General features: G+C 46.5%; 1 protein-coding gene across 1 annotated transcript in view; it reads left to right on the forward strand.

Moving 5' to 3' along the window:
• Positions 1–21,306, forward strand: part of SUSD2 (sushi domain containing 2) — a 1,032,760-nt gene that overhangs the window by 411,958 nt on the left and 599,496 nt on the right. Inside the window, exon 21 of the mRNA XM_086943298.1 lies at positions 1,197–1,340. Coding sequence (XP_086799424.1) covers positions 1,197–1,340 — 144 coding nt within the window. The remainder of the gene's footprint in view (positions 1–1,196; positions 1,341–21,306) is intronic.

Below are 21,306 nucleotides of genomic sequence, written 5' to 3' on the forward strand. Positions count from 1 at the left end.
CAGCTTCTCAGGAAGTGGACTAGTTTTCAAGATAATCTTGTAATAACTCATTTACAATCCCTTGCCTGCTTACTAAGTGCCTGGATGCCCTCACAGGCATATAGTATTCTGTATGGACTTTTGAATTGGATTTGAATATTGAATTTAGTTGAGTCACTTGTCAGCTTTGTTGTTCTTGGTACGAAGTCTTAGGAACGTCTTTATTGAAACTGATTTTAGGATTAAAATCGACCGCTTTGATGATATAAGTACCAAGTAGTGAAAGAAGACCTTTAGCCAGGTTATGTAGTTAGCAATTAAGCAAAGGGTCAAGCTGTTAAACTAATTAAAATAGTTTATATATATTTTGGTATGACCTTGACTTCTATAGTATTGCTGTTCTATAGAATTGAGAATAATAGACGATTGATTCTTATTTACAAACCTCCGAATGACCGAAGAACAAGTCTCCCCTTCCAGAATTATGAAGATTTTTGTTCTACTACAGATCCCACTACATTGGGATCCTTCGTCCGCTGATGCTAGTTTTGAGCAATATGATATTATTGTGGTAAATAACTTGTATTTAGTCAACATGCCTGTGATAGAATAATACATGATAAACTAATGTGCTGGCTCTGAAATTCCAAAGCTGTTTGTGCAATGTTGTGACATTTGCTGGTGCAATATTTGTTTTCACCAAAATTATTAGAAAATATCATGACAAAGAGCAAGTCAATGCATGTCTCCTGAGTTCAAGCACTGAGATGCAGCATTTAGCCTGACAAAGAGCATCTCTCAAAACTGGCTCAGATGCGTTTCCAGCTTCTACTCACAATTGCAGTCTGGTATGTTAAGCTTTACCTGTTTATGGCAGCAGTAAAGTGAAGATTTGATGGATCTTGTTTACCAGCTGAGATGCAGATGATCAAGTGTAACTCAAAGAAAGATGGATGCCAGCTCCAGAGTTTGAGATGGACAATAGTTAGGCTCACTCTGGTATTAGTATACCTCCATAATTTGTGCACTAGCAACATCGATACATGTTTGTCACACTTGCAATGCTTGCTTGAGATACACTGCAATTGATGAAGACGTAATAAGGTCTTCTACAGCACATAGCTAGTGTCTGTTTTTTCGGGCAACGTGTATATTCCCTTTCTCTTTGATCAGATGGCCTTTCTAGTCAGTGACAGTTTCCTTTCTTTCCACAACAGCCTCTGCCTTCGGAGATCCTCATTTCCTTACTGCTGATGGGTCGAACTACACCTTTAATGGGAGAGGAGAATACACTCTAGTGCATGCCCCCATCCAGAACCTGACCATCCAGGGGAGGACTCATCCTGCCATGTTCAAGAACGGTAAGTGATCAGGGAATAAAGGGAACAATTAGGGTGTTATACAGTATCCTATGTTGTTCTGTCTTGTGATGACTGCCTTCTGCTATGTTGAGTTATGTTGGTCGTTGTTATGCTAATGGGTGCGGATACTATACCATAAAAACAAGGGATGGGACGTCCTCTGCGTCCCTGTCAGTTGCACAGCCAAAAGTGCCGTCATGGCTAACATTTCATTAATCCATTTTCATGTTTTTTTCTATTTTCAACATTTTCATCATTTTTTCAACAATCCTTTCAGTAGTTCTGTTACTTTCGAATCCACACGTGGATTAATTTTGCAAATTTCCCAAGCTTCATATGTTCCAATCGTGACCATCCGGACCTCAAAGAAAAGGAACACGACCAAAGCAACCATTCATCCAAGGCAGTGTTTTTATTAAAAAACCCAATGCATTTCGGGCATATGCATGCCCTTCGTCAGGGGACACTGTAAATAACAATAGAGACAATGATTTAAATTACAATTTCATCTGCACCTAAATAAATTACTTCCTAAAAGAGCATTTTCTTTCTTACATGTGTTCATTACGTTTCTCACCCGTTCCCTGTTGTGGTAAAAAAGTGCCCACCCTTCTCATTCCAAACCGCTAGGCTCAAAGGAAATCTTCCCTCCTTTTCACCACTTCGACACTATGGCCTACGCACCACTAGGCTGTCCTATAGATTTCAAACCCCATCTTTGGGGCATACTTGATTGAGGCGTTGGTTATATGGTACTCTAACGTATGAGGAAGAAAGTATGTAGCTTAAAGGGGGTGCATAAAAAAGACGGGGATTTGATGAGATGGGGTTTGAAATCTATAGGACAGCCTAGTGGTGCGTAGGCCAGAGTGTCGAAGTGGTGAAAAGGAGGGAAGATTTCCTTTGAGCCTAGCGGTTTGGAATGAGAAGGGTGGGCACTTTTTTACCACAACAGGGAACGGGTGAGAAACGTAATGAACACATGTAAGAAAGAAAATGCTCTTTTAGGAAGTAAATAATTTAGGTGCAGATGAAATTGTAATTTAAATCATTGTCTCTATTGTTATTTACAGTGTCCCCTGACGAAGGGCATGCATATGCCCGAAATGCATTGGGTTTTTTAATAAAAACACTGCCTTGGATGAATGGTTGCTTTGGTCGTGTTCCTTTTCTTTGAGGTCCGGATGGTCACGATTGGAACATATGAAGCTTGGGAAATTTGCAAATTTAATCCACGTGTGGATTCGAAAGTGAACAGAACTACTGAAAGGATTGTTGAAAAAATGATGAAAATGTTGAAAATAGAAAAAAACATGAAAATGGATTAATGAAATTTTAGCCATGACGGCACTTTTGGCTGTGCAACTGACAGGGACGCAGAGGACGTCCCATCCCTTGTTTTCGTTGTTAACCTGGTGCCGTGTGGGCAAAGGCACTATTGTCAGGTTGCACGCACTCTCTTGATGAAAGGAAGATGTTTGAATCGAATTTGAATAAACAGGAGTGCATCCCGTTCCCCCCAAATTGATGGATACTATACCATAAGCAGAACAAGCCTTCATCCTTGTGAGTGTTGGAAAAGACCAAGGTCATGGTTGTACTGGGCAGAGGCTTAGGATGCCGCCATCAAGGGACACTATTGCCCCAAACTACAAAATATGGCCCCATTGCCAAGGAAGAAAGAGGATACATGTGGAAAGTATCACTTTGACTTCAGCTCTCAAAATCTATTATTCTGGTGTTAGCAGAAAATTTGAAGTTCTTAAAAAACATTACCTTTTAACATGTTCTGAGGTTCACTGTTTTACAATTTTCCACTGAAATAGTATATTTGATAGTTCCCAGCACTCAGTTGATTAAATGCATTTCCATTTCAGTGACCTGATAGTGAATAAAATTAACCGGACTGACCAGAGTTAGCAACTCTTTCTCCAGCTTCGGTGCAATGGATGGTATAGAAGAGACAACAGCTTAAGCTGCATTTCAATGAGCACATAGCACCAGTGCCACAATAATTACATTCAAGTTACGGGGACTGAGTGAGGAGAGAAGTGCTCCTACTGCAGTCAAGGACTGGCACAACAGTCTATTTCCCACTACCTCAAGCCTCCAAGTAGATCCTTTTCTTCATGAAAGTGTTATAGACACTGTCATCTTCTACATCCTCAGATTTTTGGGTGGGCGGTCTTTATGAACATCTATTTCCCCTGGGTTTCACTAGAGGTGAGTTGAGCAGTTCTTACAGTTTATGGCCCATAAAGAGGATCGCTTAGTTCTAATTTCTAGTGTTATAGTAACACAAGGGTCTGAATATTTCTTTGATGCTTTACTTGCGATTAAGAGATGCATTTCATACCAAAGAAAATTGACATGTGTAAAATATATGTCTAGGGGGTGCTTTTATTCTTTATAAGAAAAAAGAGTTCAGCTTAGCAAGTTCATAACTCTTACTTCGTTCAGTACAGTTGTGTTGTCTTCATACTTTTAACAGAATAGTCCATTTGGTTTTCTCAGAATATATTGCAAAATGTGTGTTATTCCCTGACCAATCCTTGATGGTGTTAATTTCCATATTTACTGAAAGTGAGGAAATTGTTCTAGATAGCCCCCAATCATGAAACAATTAATGGCATGAGATTGTTGTGAATACCTCCCAAGCATTCTTAGGCTCTCTTGGGTGGATTGATTCCCAGGTGCACTATCTTGTAGCTGATGGTGATTTCTGTGTTAGGAGCTACCTCATCATTCTCAAGTACCAAATCTCCCAAAAACTCCAAAAACTGAATTGTCATGCTGGACATGGGCAGAAAAAGATTTGGATATGGCGCTTGGAAGCATTCTGCATATCACGGATACTGGTCTTAGGTTGGTGGTTACACCATCCTAGCTAAAACTAAAGTGAGTCCAGTTGCACAATTTCCAACGCATTTACATGGCCATGTCAGTGATGATCAGGTGTGGGTCAGAGCGTTGAAAATGGTTTATTTAGTGGCCTTTACTCCAGGGGGCTCCAACTTTAATGTTTGCATCTAGTTGCATGGTCTCCCAGAGTATCGCCATTCAGCCTCTGCCTGCACCTTTCTTCTGGCCTCTTCTTGGAAAAGATTAAGGCTCTTCCAAAATTAGACCACTACTGTGTGCCGCCACTGGATCGATTCTGACACATGATTCTGCTAATGATTCCAGAGTGGCATGTATGACAATACCACGTAATGTAACACTGTGCGTTGACCTTTACATACAACATCAATTAATCAATCAGAGTACTTGTAAAGTAGTTTACTTACCAGTGAGGGTCCCAAGGTGCTGAGATGAGGGGGGCAGGGTGGGGGTGGTGGGGGGGGGGGGGGGTGCTGCTACTGCTCGAAGAGCCAGGTCTTGAGGAGTCTTCTGAACTCGAGTAGGTCTTGGGTCTGCCATATGTGGGTAGGGAGGGTGTTCCAGGTCTTGGCGGTGAGGTAGGAGAAGGATCTGCAGCCGGAGGTTGTTTGCTGGATGCGGGGGACAGTGGCAAGGGTGAGGCTGGTGGAGCGGAGCTGGCGGGTGGGGGTGTGGAAGCTGAGTCTTCTGTTCAGGAAGGCTGGTCCGGCGTTGTGGAGTGCTTTGTGTGCATGGGTGAGGAGCTTAAAGGTGATCCTCTTGTCAACGGGGAGCCAGTGTAGGTCTCTCAGGTGGGGGGTGATGTGACTGTGGCGGGGGACGTTGACGATCAGTCGGGTGGAGGCGTTTTGGATGCGTTGTAGTCGTAGTAGGTGTTTGGCTGGAATTCCTGCATAGAGTGCGTTGCCGTAGTCCAGTCTGCTGCTGACGAGGGCCTGTGTCACCGTTCTTCTTGTTTCGGTCAGGATCCACTTGTAGATCCTGCGGAGAATACAGTGTTTGTTTTATGTCATCAGTGATATCACTGACCTTGTCATGAGTGATGTAATATGTGAGGTTATAAGCAGTGCATTTCTTATAGTCAGCTCAGGTAAATTTAACTGCTGAATTTCACTGGTTTTATATGAGTAAAATCTGAGCCTAACTATAATGTCCCTGTAACCTTTGTTTTTCACATAATTTTAAAGCTTTTTTAAATTGTATTTCCTGACTATAACGTCCCTGTAACCTTTGGTTTTTTTAAGTGAATTTCTAAAGTTTTTCAAATTCTACTTCCTAGCTATAACGTCCCTCTAACCTTTGGCTTTTTAAGTGAATTTCTATGTTTTTTTAATGAGTTGTCACGTTTGAAGAGTGGTGGAGAAAGGGGGTGTGGCCTCTGGAGACCTCTCAACAATTCTGCTGTGTGGGACTTACTGCAGGTAACAGGAGGGCTTGTTGGCCCCCAAGGACACTCTAGAACCAAGGGCACTTCTTATCCCAACCAGCAGTGCACCAGGAGGTGTGTTTGCACAGTGGTGGAGAAAGGGTTGCTTGGCCTCCAAAATACTCTCCACAATCACGCTCTATAGGACTTATATGAGGCAACAGGAGGGCTCGCTGGACTCCAAGGAACCACTGGAGCAAAGGGGACTTCATCCCCCAGACAGAAGTGACCCAGGAGGGACTTTTGCAGAGTGGTGGAGAAAGGAGGCATGGCCTACAAAGTCTTCTCAGCAATTGCGCTCCATGGGACTTACTGAAGATGACAGGAGGGCTTGTTGGTCCCCTAGGATCCTCTGGAGCCAATGAGACTTCATCGCTCAACCAGCAGTGCTCCAGGAGGCACGTTTACAGAGTGGAACAGAAAGGGGCCGAACCTCCGGCGTCTTGCCAGTCTTTTTTTGTAAAAATGTATTCAGGCAGGGGGGCTGCATGGCCCCCCCTTCCCCAGGCCAATTTTGGCCCCGGGGACCCCATCCCTTGGGCCAGACCTTTTTTGAATAAGGGCGAGGGCCACGCTGCCCCCCGCCGCAGGCCGATTTCAGCCTCAGGAAATCCCTAGGGCCCAGCCCTTTTTCTTTTAATTTTTTTACTAAAAGGGAGGGGGGACAAGTGGAAGGAGCGAGGGCAGAGTGGATGGATGGATGGATGACAGAGTGGATGGATAGAAGGATGGCTGGCATTGCGGAAGAATGGATGGATGGCAGAGTGAATGGATGGAATAGGAAAAGATTGAATGAAGGATGAAAGAATGAATGGATGACAGAATATAATAGTAAAATAGTGGAGGGAAAGGTGAAACAATACAACGGGTGGATGGAAGGGTGAAAGGAAGAATGGATAGCTGCTTGGATGGAAGAGAAAAGGGAGCTCTTGTTAGGATGGTAGGGCTCACTTGCTTTGTTTGCGTGCGCCACCAGAGCTTTAGTTCAAAGTGGGGGGCATTTTAATTTTCTGGCTACTCCCTTGTCCAGTTACATGTACCCATTCCATCAATCGATCAATCAATCAAAGCATTTGTAAAGCGCACTACTTACCCGTGAGGGTCTCAAGGCGCTGGGGGTAGGAAGTGCTGCTACTGCTCGAAAAGCCAGGTCTTGAGTAGTCTTCTGAAGGACAGCAGGTCTTGGGTCTGCCGTAGGTGGATGGGGAGGGTGTTCCAGGTCTTGGCGGTGAAGTGGGAGAATGATCTGCAGCCGGATGTTGCTTTTCGGATGAGGGCGGGGTTGGCGGAGGGGAGATGGCGGGAGGAGTTGTAGGAGCTGAGTCGTCTGTTGAGGTACACTGGTACAGTGTTGTGGAGTGTCTTGTGTGCATGGGTGAGGAGCTTGAAGGTGATCCTCTTGTTGACGGGGAGCCAGTGCAGGTCTCTCAGGTGGGGTGTGATGTGGCTGCAGCGAGGGATGTCGAGGATCAGGTGCGCAGAGGCGTTCTGGATGCGTTGAAGCCGTTTCAGGAGTTTGGCCGAGGCTCCTGCGTAGAGAGCGTTTCCGTAGTCCAACCTGCTGCTGATGAGGGCCTGGGTGGTTGTTTTTCTTGTTTCGGTGGGGATCCACTTGTAGATCTTGCAGAGCATGCGGAGGGTGTTGAAGCAGGAGGAAGAGACGGCGTTGACCTGCTTAGTCGTAAATAGGGTGGAGTCAAAGATGACCCCTAGGTTGCATGCATGTTCGGTGGATTTTGGAGCTGTTCCCAGTGTGGTCGCCCACCAGGAGTTGTCCCCGGGTGAAGGGGTGGGTCCGAGGATGAGGACCTTCATCTTGTCCGAGTTCAGTTTCAGTCGGCTGATCCTCATCCATTCAGCGACGGCCTTCATTCCTTGGTGGAGGTTGGTTTTGCCGGTGTGGGGTTCCTTGGTGAGGGAGAGGATCAGCTGGGTGAGGTGGATCTGGAAGTGCAGGTGTTTGGCAGTGCTGAGGGTGTTGTCGGTGTTGGTCGAGACACTGAGGGTCTTCCTGTGGATGATGGTGATTCCTCCTCCTACTCCATTGGTGCGGTCCCTGCGGGTGTTCTTGTAGCCTTCTGGGATGGCTATGGCAATGTCAGGTGCCGAGGAGGCGACCAGCCAGCTCTCCGCCAGGAAGGCGACGTCTGGGATGGTTGAGTCGAGTAGGTCCCAGAGTTCAACCACGTGTTTGCGGGCGGAGCGGGTGTTGAGAAGAAAGCATCTGTGGTAGTTGGGTTCATCTTTCCTGCTCGGTGGGTTGGCGGGCCGGATTCTGGTGAAGCTGCAGTTCCGGCAGGAAAAGGGTCCTTGGGTGCGCTTCGGGGCGGCCAGGAAGGAGTTGTGTGATCGTCCGATGTTGAGTGCGTGGAGGGTGCTGGCATCGTAGCTTGGGTGGTCGTTGTGGCATTTGCGGCGGTCCAGGGGGGTCTGATGATGGGCGTGGTCCAGGTGCGGACTGGCGCAGACGGGCTTGCCATAGGCACGCCTTCGGCACACCAGTGGCGCGCCCGCTGCACGTGTCCATTGCGCACAGCTACGCGGCCTCCATATGAGGGGAGGTGGGAGGGAGGAGCATCTGGGAGGCGGGAGCAGGGTGGCGAATGGGAGAGCAGGGGGTGGGGCCACAGGGGCCGGAAAGAAAAGGGTCAGGGATGGCGGGGGAGCTAAGGGAAAATCGGGCACAAGAAATGCAGAAGGAAAACAAAAACTTAGGCAAACAAAGCAAAGTCTGACAAAAAGCAATTTAGCAGCAGGGGGAGGGACCTGCCTGCGAGCAGGGTCAGAGGTCGCTCCTTTCACTGCTGCACGGCCTCCATATGAGGGGAGGTGGGAGGGAGGAGCAGCTCAGAGGCGGGAGCGAGTTGGCAAAGGGGAGAGCAGGGGGGCGAGGTCGCAGGGACGCAGCGGCGGGAAAGAAACGGGTGAGGGCCAGCGGGGGAGCTAAGGGAAAACCGGGCACAAGAAATTCAGAAGGAAAACAAAAATTAGGCAAGCAAAGCAAAGTCTGGCAAAAAGCAATGCAGCAGCGTGGAGAGCGACCTGCCTGCGAGCAGGGTCAGAGGTCCCTCACTTCACATTCTGGTTACTGGAATCTGGTCTGAACAGTCACCTGCCCACAACACTTTCTGTGTCCATCACCTGCTGCTTGAGAGGCTCCTGCTATAATAAAATTGTTCTTTGTGAAGTGCCCAAGAGCTGAATCAGTACCATAATTAATAACCATATTTACAGCATGCAGTCTTTGCTCCACAAAAAGAAATATTAAACATTATTTAGTGTTATTCATGTGAAAAATTATAATGATGTTTGGCAAGCCACTTACTGATAATTATTGGTAAACACGCTGGAACAAGTAAATGAACACTTATTGCTGGGTGTGATGTTTCGTTCTTCGTTTTACTGGCACCATGATACTAAACGGCCTCTATGAAAGGGAAGAGCTTCTTTATGGGATTTGCATTCCCTTACTCATATAATTTAGATATATGATGCCGAATTGATACCTTTTTTTACATGTCGGGCATTGGTTTATGTGTGGTCTGTGCCAAGTTAAGAGGTGTGGCTGAAAGGAAGTGATACAGGTAGACCTTTTCTGTGTGTAACACTACCGCTTGGACTTTCCCTGCAGGACATTATGCTGGCTGTGCAGAGAATTGATACACCACAAACCATGTGTAACCTACGGGCATTGCGTACATAGCTGTATTACATCTGCCATTCTCCGACTTGGGGTTGCAAGTCACTAGAGTCCGATACCCTCCAAGAACTTTATGGCAACAACTGTTTTTCTTTTCAGCCCCTTCATTCATTCTCCCACTGCATAGGCAGTTGACACCTGCGTCCCCTATTTACAGTAGCAGTTGCTCTTGATAACAAGTGGTGGGGCGGGGGTGGGGAGTTGAGGGGTGAGGTTAAATAACAACAAAAAAAGAACTTACCTGCGCTGCTAGCCACCTTCTAGGGTTCTTCTGTTCTGGTCCGGACTTCGATTTCCCATGGGCTAGTGCACAGTGCGCAAGCTCCTAGGCGCAAATCAAGACGCTGCTCTCATGCTGGTAATACTGTTTACCGGCATGAGAGCAGCGCTATGATTGGTCTGAGCGGGCTAGTTTGATGTTCACTCAGGCCCTAGGAGCCTGTGCCTCTTCTTCGTCGGCTGTGCAGCACAGCTCGGGTGGAGAGAGGTCATAGTGCGCTTGGCAGTTTGGCAGTCTTAGGCAGCCAGCCAACCCGTGAAGCGCACTTACAGCGTGCACTATTCCTCCCCTGCTGTCATCATTGCCCCGCCCCACCCAGACTTGGCTGACTTTAGTGGGGAAAGAAAAATAAAATGATAATAAAATAGTTTTATTATGATTTTATTTTTCCTGTTTCCCTCAGCTGGCTCTCATCATTTGCAACGCCCCCTCCCATAGCAAAGGAGGCGCCGCTTCCCCTTTATAGAAATTTGTCAATTCATCTTCAGTCAATTAAACAGTGCCTGGTCAAGCACAGCATATATAGATGGAAACTGAGCCTTTCAGTTGTTCGCTACGCTATTAGCAATATACTCAAAATCAAATCGTCACTGGTGTGAGCATACATTTTCACTATATCTCTATCTGTCTGTAATACCATTTGCAGATTAGTTTTTTCTGCCTATTTGCAGCACTGCCAGTGCACTAGCATTATTGCACATAAAAATGAATTTTAAATGTACTGCTATTTTTTTTATCCCATATTGTACTCTGTACATTTCGCATGTCTGTTCGAGCAAGTATAGCCTCGTTCTGAAGTTGGCATAACCAAGTGAGACCTTCAGATTTAGTGAAGTCAGCACTTTTACCATACCTTGTTTCTTTTGTTCAAGGCCTTCTCAGGAAAAGATCCAGGAACCTGCTCATTACTATCAATCTACAGTTTCTGTTAGGCCATGTGTTCCGTCCTCCCTTATTGCACTGAGAACATTTCCATAAAGGTTGGATGGAAATGTATAGATTTTTGGATGGTCCATTGAAATTAATGAATTGTATTTACAATATTTTCGATGCTTGCCTGCTATTTTTTCATTAACCATGTTAGACTTCAATGAGCTTTCCTAAGTGTCTGATTTTTCTTTCACTGACTTCTGGGTGGTGGAAACTGACCTCCAAGAAATCGTCCTCGCCAACAGCGGGCTTGCTGCGCTGTTTTAGTCCTAACCTGAAGCTGCCCAGGCACAGAATTTCTAGGGCTGAGTATTACTTAATTCCAAGGGGGTCTAAATGAGGAGCAGAGGGGAAATTATACCACAGACATTACACTTTCCAGGGCTCCACTCTTCTTCACGAACATTTATTTATGGATTTTTAATCTGCAAACAAATCTATTCTCTTCATTGATATTTAGGCAGCCTCTGCGCATTGACTACTAGATGGTGCCAGATGCCATAATTTTTCTTTCGGCAAACTAAATTTTTAAGTTGAGCTTATCAGACAGCATTTATTTTATTTTATTTATAAAGATTTGTATAACGCAAACATGACCCTGGCGGGTTTCAGAGCACTCCATTGTGCCCATGATTCAGATAATCCTGCTTAAGGCCAACATCATCACTGCCTACTGTGAGAGCTGTCATCATGCACAAAGTTGGTGTCTGCACTACAGAGAGAAATTGACATTTGAAAGGGAGCCATCCCAAACTGGTTCAAGGCCCATAGACAGTGGATCTACATACCCTATCTGGGAAATTAATATAAAGATGGTACACACCAACTCCACTTTATTTCCAGTTTCAAGTTCTACTGGACCAAGGAAAGAAGAGGTCCGCAGAGCACTCAAAGAATGCTGTGAGACCAAGGCTGATGCCTGCATCACAGCCTGTGATGAGGAGGCATCACCTAAAGGCTGCACAACTAGCTGTAGGTTTGCCTAGCACCTTAAGCCTTGCCTGCATGCTGAGAGAGGGAAGGAGAGTGCCTGACCCTGCAACAGAAGAGACATTCCAGAAGTAAACATCCATCCATATTCCCAGTGTGAGGAGCACCCAGAAGAGTCCATCTGATAAGAGGGAGTATCACTGGGATTGGTCTGAGTCGTGAGAGACCATCTGCTCTCCCGGATGTGGATCTATTGGTTTTCTGCAACTTTGAATAAAGTAACAATGTGCTAATTAGCTACCCTGCATCATGCCTGAAGGACTGGTGTGGCTGTTGCTGACAGATGGTTTAATTCCTGAGCGGCTGCCTCTCCAAAGTGGAAGATTTGTCCCTGCCCGAAGGCCACAGATATCAAAGTTGAGCACCAATCAGTCCAGCCAGCCATGCCGAAACATGCAGTGATCTGCAAAAGAAACATTCAAGATCTTTCCGATCGTTTAGGATGCCAAAGAAGATGCTAATGGTGTAAGCCAACATACACAGCATCCAGTGTCAGCTAAGCATGTTTCTGATGATCAGGCTCTGCCTTCAGAGACTGAATGACCCTGATCAATATGCATGACCTAGGTGGCGTATAACTTACTCAAAGAGTAGAAGGCCCCAACCATGACAAATGACATATTTTAGCCCTCAGCATAAAAATTGGAAAGGTACGTTCCATGTCAAAGACTGACCACTCTTTGATCTCGTTCACGCTGGTGGGCACCACACCCGCACCTTACAGTAAGTCCGCACCAAGCCTAGGCCAAAGATGGTCTAAACTGAACAAGGAAGCATGGATTTTGCTTTGCAGCATGAACCAAACCGTCTCTAGGAGAATACCTTGTGGGCTGCCAACTCCATAGTAGAGGAGTGGATCTGAAAATCATTAGATGAAACAATCCTTATCACCACTATACATAACGGAAAATAAAGAAAAATCAGCACCCTGGTTCACTGCCCACCTGGTCTCCCTTAAAAAAGGGTGTGAAAGTCTAGTAAAGGCATGGAGAATAAATTATGAGGAGCAACAGAAACTGTAATACCAGCAGGCTACCAGACATGACCACCAGGGAAATAAAAAAAAGCACCAGCATCATATTACGAGGCCACAGTGGTTAAAGCAGCCATTGCCTCTTGGGAACTATTCTGAATAGGTAAATCACTTACCACACAGAAAGCAGGAAATCCCCTGCCCACCCCTACATTAAAAAAGGCAAACAGGATGTCTGGGGGGGTTATTTTGATTAGTTTTGTCATGATCCTTAGACCATCAATTCTAAAGTTTTTAAGCTTTATTCCGCTTGATTTTAATATTTCAACACAGACATTCATAAATCGATAGAGCATGTTTTTCAAAGAAACACTACATTGGTAAATCGCACAATTCAAAAACGTTTGAAATAGAACTATATACAACATTTACATAGTGCAAAAAAAAAAAGTGAGAAAAAACAATAATATAGGGAACATTTTTGCAAACAAATAATACCAACAAATCAGTAATCACAAGAAAAACATAAATACCTCGTGTGTCAGCCTGAAATTGAACCAGCCCTGCACTCATATTAACACCAGACGGACAGTTACTCATTTTCGAAACACATGTTTCCTGTCCTGCCTGTGAGAGGATGGGGATACCTAACCTACTGGTGGGTGTGGTCAGAAGCTGCTGAGGGAAATATTATTTAACATTCCTCATGACACACCCCATCAACAGTCCCCCATACTCAGAGCCAACGTGTTTCGAATCCCTAACAAATCCGGGTTTCTCTTCAGGATTTGGACTTGGTATTTTGGCTCTTAATTGTGGTGTGGAGTTGTTCCACAGGAACTGATGTACAGAAATGTTGCTTCAAATTCTCATATTGTGATTAAAGCTTCAAATGTATGTGACATGTGGGACAACTCAGTGGTGTCAGTCCATTATCTTAAAATCGAAAAAAGCCATAATTGATGCGGACACTTTTAAACAACAGCTGCTCCCAAATCATATCTGTTTCCTGTAATTCTTTCTCTGTACTGCGGGAAATATCAATCCAACATGCTGCTCTGCTTCCAAACCGGCAGCAATGGCCCACGTCTACATTAGACTGCTGCAATGAACTCGCATCCTACTTTCAAAATAAATTCTTTGTCATTTACAGCAACCTACAACATACGAAAAAAGCCTTGTTCCCCACACACCTGAGATATCTGTCCGGCATGAGCCGATGATATACCTGCCAAACTCCCTCCCCATCACCAGAGTGGGCACTCCCTAAACTACTTAATAAAGTCAAACTGGGCTCCTCCTTGTACTCGGCACCACCTTGCATTCACCTAAAAGGAACAGGAGAGAGATCCCCCAGAGTGAGGATATCACTGACCCCTGGTGTAGTCCTACGAGCCTGGAAACATGCAGTGGTCAAAAACCTCATTAAAAAAGCTAATCTAGACCCCTCGTGTCCCAGGAATGACAGACCTATCTCCCTGCTGTTTGTCGTGGGGAAGTTATTACAAAAACATGTTAACTAAAGCATCTCCCTCTTCTTGGAGGAAAGCAACCTTCTCAACACCTCACCAAAGCCATCATCCTCCTTGACCTGAGTGTGGCATACGATACGGTCAACCACAATACCCTGGCACTCAGGATGAAGGTAATAGGAATAAAACTAGTGCATTGAACTAGCTTATCTCATTCCTAAAAAAGATTTTTTCAAATTTGCAAACCCCCACGCTACTCAAACGCCATTGTCTTAAAGTGTGGGGTCCCACAGGGATCTGCACTTAGCTCCATACTTTTCAACATTTGTATGCGCACCCTAGCAGGCATAGTCAAGGAAATCGGAGTATTGATTGTCTCATATGCTGACAATACTCGACTGGTCGTCTCCCTCTCCTCAGGGACAGGTGCACAACTACTGGCCCCTCCTCTAGAGAAAGTGGCCTGTTGGATGGCCAACTGTTGGCTTATACTGACCAGAAACAAAACTCACAAACACATCGCAGTCAGAGGTTCCCTGGCTGCCCAGTACTGGCTTCCAGTGGAGGAAAGAACACAATTCAAGGTACTCTTTCTCACACACAGGGGACTCAACCACAAAGGACCCCCCCTGATTAGATCTCTGTTATCACTTACACTTCCAGCAGAGCCCTAAGATCCTCCAACAGTCGACTCAAGAAGGATCCTTGAATTCAAGGGATGAGATGGGGTGGAAGATCTTTCTCATCTAAGGTCCATAAGATGTGGGACTCTTTGCCCATTGAGATAAGACAAGAAGTGAACGAGACCCAATTTAGGAAACACTGGAAAACATGGTTATTCCCCCACCAGCCCCTTTCTCATTGACTAATAGAAACACTCGTTGGTACACACCATGACTCATGCAGTGCTGGGAAGCCATTGGATAGCTACGTGCATTCATAACATGACACACAAGCACAAAGGTAATCCTGAGGTAAAAATGTGTTTTTAACGGTGAGACTCTTTGCGCTTAACAACTGTTCAAACTGACCAATAAGTTGTTTATTCGGGGACTGGTTATTTAGTTTGCATGTGTGCCTAATCTTACCTATTATAGGCACAGATTTGGGGAAGTTGCCACAGACATTGAGGGATGTCCTAGATTAGGGTGGAGGGAACCATATATTATATAGTGCTTCATTAAGAGAATGTGGGTGAGATCATTTAACCATTTAGTCATACCTATATCTAATTATGCAGTGTTGCCCGAAGTATTCTGTACAATGGTGACATTAAAGTCCTTTCTTTTTACTAAAAGACAAGCTGGTGATTTATTGAGTCTGTTGTTTGGTTGTTTGAGTTCTGGGATGCAACCTCCCACACTACCTCCCTGAGAGGTTCAGAAAGGGTTTACTTGAGCCAGTATACAGAGCTGCTATATGTACGGACCCAAGGACAACAGTGTCAAGTTTCCCCAACCACCACGGTTGTGGACCAGTATCGCCTGTCTGCCCTGTAGCTATGGGTGGGCATAACTTGTTTAATTCTCTCTAGCGTGTTTGCTCATAATTACTGCAAAATTTCTCCTGATCATGCCTAAATGTTTCAGAAGTGTAATCCAGCATTTAGCACTATTTTCTTAGAGCAAAATACACCCTTGCGTCCAAAATGAGCCAAAGGTTGCATTTTGCATTAAGAAAATAGCACTAAATGCTACAGGACACAAGCAGCAGTAGCCAGTGTCATATCGTCTCTGCCTGACCGTAGTTAGGTACAGGGCAGGCAGTGCAGGAAGGGGCGGGGATATAGACAAGAAAGGGAAAGTTAGAGGGTTAGTTACGAGTAGACACTGTAAAATAAAGACGTGTCTAGAATCTGCTCCTGGCTCCTGGCTCCTGTAGTTTATTGGGGAAAGGCGACACTGGCGACGAGGGTGGGCTAACTGCTGAAACCCCACACGCCTTGAAGTCCCCGCCGTCCGTGAACGGACGGAAACAGCGAGCCTGCAGCCTGTTGTCGGCGCGGTGTGTAAGAGCGTGAAAAGGAAAGAAAACGCTCCACACGCCGCGTTTGAATGCTGCGCAACGACCTAACCAACCCAGGAAGTGCCTGCGCTGCCCGATCGTTGCCTTGAGTCTACCTGACTCGGCAACCACATGGAAACTGCCTGCCTGAGCTGAAAAATCGGCGCGAAGCAGCAAGGACACCGGAGAACGTCCCGGAACCGGTCAGCAGAAGCTGAGTGCGTGAGGGTGAGTCCAGAGCGCTGGAAAGTCTGCCAGAACCAATTTGAATGTGGCAATCTTGAAATAAGAGGAGCTGTGAGCCAAAAAAGGGGAAACAACGTGTCCCGAACAACAGCCATCTTAGGGTCAGGCGCCAGCCATAGGCACCCATTGGATTTTTGGTGTCGGCCATTTTGGAGTCAGGCAACATTGAACTTAACATTCAAACTGCTTAATAAACTCCTCGGAGCCAAGCAATACTGACTTATACACTCACATTGCAGAATAAATCAAGCTATAGCCCGCTGAGTGACTCGACCAAGCCACGATGTCTGTCCCCAACTCGACAGGCGCTCCAGGAGGAGGAGCGGCAGCTCCGGCCACGCCACTACCACTCGCACCGTCTCCTCATGTGCTCATGGGAGTACCATACCTGCGGCCACCAGACCCTTTAGAGTTGACGTCCGGAAATAGTATGGGGCCCAAGCGGAAGAGCTAGGCTGAAGACTTCGAGGACTATATGACCGGGTCTCAGGTGCAACATCCTAAGCAAAAACGAATAGCTTTGCGAAATTTGGTGGGAAAAGACATTGCACAGATCATCAAAGAACTGCCTGCCGCCAATGCCACCTCCTACGATGATGTAAAAGGAGCTCTTGATCGGAGGTTTCTACATAAGCGCAACTTAGACTATGAGCGTTACACCTTTAATCTAGCTTCCCAGGAAAAGGATGAACACATGTGCAACTTCATTGTGCGCATCAGGTGGCTAGCCCGACATTGCGAGTTCGACGCTTTTAGCACTGAAGACGCGCTGCGACTGCGCATAATTGAAGGCTGCCAGTCCGAATCGCTGCGTCAGCGATTACTAAAGAAACACTACACTCTTGAGGAAATCGAGGAAATGACACGAATCAACGACCAAGCGGAAGACCATGCAAAGAAAATGGAAGTTAACAAGACTGGAAGAAAGGAACAAGCCTTCAGACTGCAAGAGCACAAGGACAAGAAGCACCGGACAGACCATCGCAAGTCAAGCAAACCTACACGTATCGCGACCTCCCGAAGGACGTCATCACGTCAGGAGTCGTGACACACCAAGTCTAACAAGACGGCACCAACGTGCTACAGGTGTGGCCAAGAATACCCCCACTCAGGACAGTGGCCGGCCATTGGTCAGCAATGTCACCGCTGCGGAAGAGAGAACCTCTTCGAAATAGCCTGCCAAACTCAACAGTCAGGACGAAAATCGTCCACGTCGCGGTCAAACACGCACCACCACGCTCGTGCAGTGAAAGGGAGAGAAGGTCGCTCCTCGAGCTTATCCCGGTCGAGCGTCCGTTCTGCCAGTTCATATCGATCATGAAGATCGACATCCAGTGATTCATCACTACCCACACCTGTGTCACAAGACAGTGTCGAATATATCTGCATGGTTTCAGACCCGGACCGGCTGAAAAGATACCCGAAACTAGACATCAAGATAGGAGACCATCCTGCAAAATTTGTATTGGACTCTGGAGCCTCTCTAAATTACATCTGTACTCTTGAATATCAAAGCATGAAGCCACGACCGAAGCTAGAACCTGCGGCTGTCCAAGTATACACCTAGATGTCCAGAAAACCATTACCATGTCTAGGTCGTTTCAGCACAACTCTGTCTTACAAGGATTGACAGATTCCTGCCTACGTTCATGTCGTTGAAGGCCCAGATCTAGCTGACTGTTTACTTAGTCTGCCGACGGCTGAACGACTGAAACTCGTGGACCTTCTTTACATGACCGAGGATGCCCCAGACATCGTCTCCAAATTTCCAACCCTCTTCAAAGGGCTGGGAAAACTCAATCAATTTAAAGTAAAACTACACATTGACGAACGAGCGACTCCAGTGGCACAACACCACAGGAAGGTGCCCTTTCACCTACAACAAGCAGTAGATGATGAACTCCAAGATCTACTAAAAACAGACATCATCGAGCGCACATCAGGGCCAACCCCTTGGGTGTCACCAGTGGTGGTGGTGCCCAAGAAAGGGCAGGACAACAAAGTGCGCCTGTGCGTGGACATGCGCGTGCCCAATACAGCCATCGAGAGGGAATGCCACCCCGGACCACACTTTAGCGACATGATCGCCCGCCTCAATGGAGCCACTGTGTTCTCGAAAATTGATCTCAATAAAGGATACCATGAATTGGAACTACACGAGAGGTCACGGTACATCACGACTTTTACAACCCACCAAGGACTTTTCCGCTACAAATGCCTAAACTTCGGCATATCCTCGTCGGCCGAGATCTTTCAAGAAGCAATCTGGCGAGTGATTCAAGGGATCCCAAACGCTTTCAATTATAGCAATGATCTCCTAGTATTCGGAAAGGATCAAACTGAGCATGACACCGCTTTGGACCGAGTATGCCACGCTTTACTAAACGCTAACTTAACTCTGAACTAGACAAGTGCGATTCCACAGATCGACCCTGAAATTTTATGGTCACATCTTCTCTAAAGATGGCATGGAACCTGACCCGGAGAAAGTATCTGCTCTTGCAGACACCCCAACACCACGAGACGTCAGTGACCTTCGATCATTCTTAGGGATGGCAAGCTACTGTGCACGCTACATTCGGATTACGCTACCATCAGCTACCCCCTCAGGGAGCTTACCCGTCAAGGCCAGCAATTTCTATGGACAGATGCCTGTGAGCACTCCTTCAACAAAATAAAAAAAAACGTCAGCGCTGCCATCAACCTAGCCTATTTTGACACCAAGAGAAAAACTGAAATTACTGTTGACGCCAGTCCGGTGGGCCTGGGTGCTATCCTGGCGCAATATCCGGAGGACTCAGATCAACGCCACATCATCGCCTATGCCAGTCGCAGTCTCACCGACACTGAGAAGGCATACTCCCAACCTGAAAAGGAGAGTCTTGCAGTGGTATGGGCCTGCGAGCATTTCCACCTCTTCATATATGGCAAACACTTCCCCATCATCACGGACCACCAGGCTCTCATCACCATATTTGGCAATCCTAAAGCCAAGATGCCCCCGTGCATTGAATGGTGGGGACTACGGCTCCAGGACTGTGTGTACACAATCATCCACAAACCAGGAAAGTCGGAAAACCCAGGAGACTACATGTCCCGACACCCTCAGACACACACCAGCGAGAAGTGCTCGTTGGCAGAGGAGTACATCCATTTCGTTATCGACACTGCGTGTCCACCTACAGTACCCCTGGAAGCGATCCGTGAAGCGTCCAGCCAAGATTCTGTCTTCCAAGAGGTCATAACTCGCATACGCAACAATTCATGGAGACACGTGAAAGACACATCCCAGACCTCTGCTCAGAGCGTCCAGGAACTTGTAGCATTCAAGCACATCCAGGAAGAACTATCTATCAGTGAGGATGGTTTGCTGTTAAGAGGGGGGAGGATAGTAATCCCACAAAGACTACGGCAAGGAGTGATCAACCTTGCTCATGAGGGCCACAGAGGAATAAGCGCCACCAAAAAGGCCCTACGAGAGCGTGTCTGCTTTCCGTCACTTGATCAGATGGTGGAGGCCACTCTCAAGGACTGCGTCTCATGCCAATTAGTGAGCCGTGATGAACTGCCAGCCCCTCTACAAATGTCAGAGTTACCAGATGGGGTCTGGCAACAAATCGCCATTGACTTCTTCGGGCCCTTGAAATCAGGCCAGTACATCATCGTCATTATGGACGAATACTCTGATTTCCGATTGCACACCTAGTGTCATCCACCAAGGCGACAGCAGTAATCCCAGTTCTTGATGAGACCTTTGCGGCATGGGGTATTCCGCTGGGAGTCAAGTCTGACAACGGGCCACCGTTCAATGGTCATGAATTCGCTGAATTCGCAAAGCACCTCAACTTCAAGCACAAGAAGATCACACCTTTATGGCCTCAAGCTAACGGCATGATGGAGCGCTTTATGGGAACTCTGAAGAAAACGGTTCAGCAAGCAGAACTGGCTCACCGAGACATCCAACAAGCTTTAAACGAAGTACTGCGAGCATATCGCACCACACCCCATAACACCACGAACCAATGCCCAGCCACCTTGATGCTAGGTAGGATCCCTCGCACCCGGCTGCCTACACTAGACAGTGCACTACAACCTCGAACTGTGAACATTGATCACGACACTCTGGTCAAACTAGATCATGATAAGAAACTGAAAATGAAGACCTATGCCGACCACCGCAGACATGCGAAACACAAGGACATCCAGGAAGGAGATTGGGTGATGGTTCGGCATGACCGAAGAACGAAAGCAGACAGCCGTTATCTCGCTCATCCTTTGAGAGTTAGCAGCCGGAAAGGGACCATGATCACAGCAGAGGCTGATCACATAACCCGCAATATCTCACACTTCAAGAAATGTAACTCTAGCAGCCACGATGAGATCCGGCTACGTGAGTCTTCCACTGACTTGGTGAGCCAAAGTGAGAATAGTGACAGAGATCATCTTAGTCCAGCAAGGCATGAAGAATCTGCGAGCCACCGAATCAGGACACCGGAACAGCTCAGTCGCCCCCGACGACATGCCAAGCGACCAGCGCGCATCATTGAAGAAATCTGAGAGACAGTAAGACTCTTGTACAAATGGGGGAGGTGTCATATCGTCTCTGCCTGACCGTAGTTAGGGACAGGGCAGGCAGTGCAGGAAGGGATATAGACAGGAAAGGGAAAGTTAGAGGGTTAGTTATGAGTAGACACTGTAAAATAAAGACACGTCTAGAATCTGCTCCAGGCTCCTGTGGTGTATTGGGGAAAGGTGACAGCCAGCAGCAGCTTGCTCTCTCTTACGTCATTATTCCTGTGCCCCTACAGTAGGCTTTTGACCCCAAATTTCTCTTAATTACTCATCCTGGCGTAATTGCATAATTCTGTAATTTCCCATTACAAGAGTAATGTATAATTGCTGAAATTACTCTGATTACTTGGGCATGATTAAAATTTTGCTCAGGCCTACCTCTAACCCTACCGAACAGGGCCTGATATAGGGTAAATTTACAAAACCTGGGGTGTAATGCTATAGTTGCACAAACTGGCTGTGTTCTGCTACTCCCACAGAAACCTTTTTACAG

Source organism: Lissotriton vulgaris, chromosome 11 (genome assembly GCF_964263255.1).
Source record: "Lissotriton vulgaris chromosome 11, aLisVul1.2, whole genome shotgun sequence".
Classification (NCBI taxonomy): domain Eukaryota; kingdom Metazoa; phylum Chordata; class Amphibia; order Caudata; family Salamandridae; genus Lissotriton; species Lissotriton vulgaris.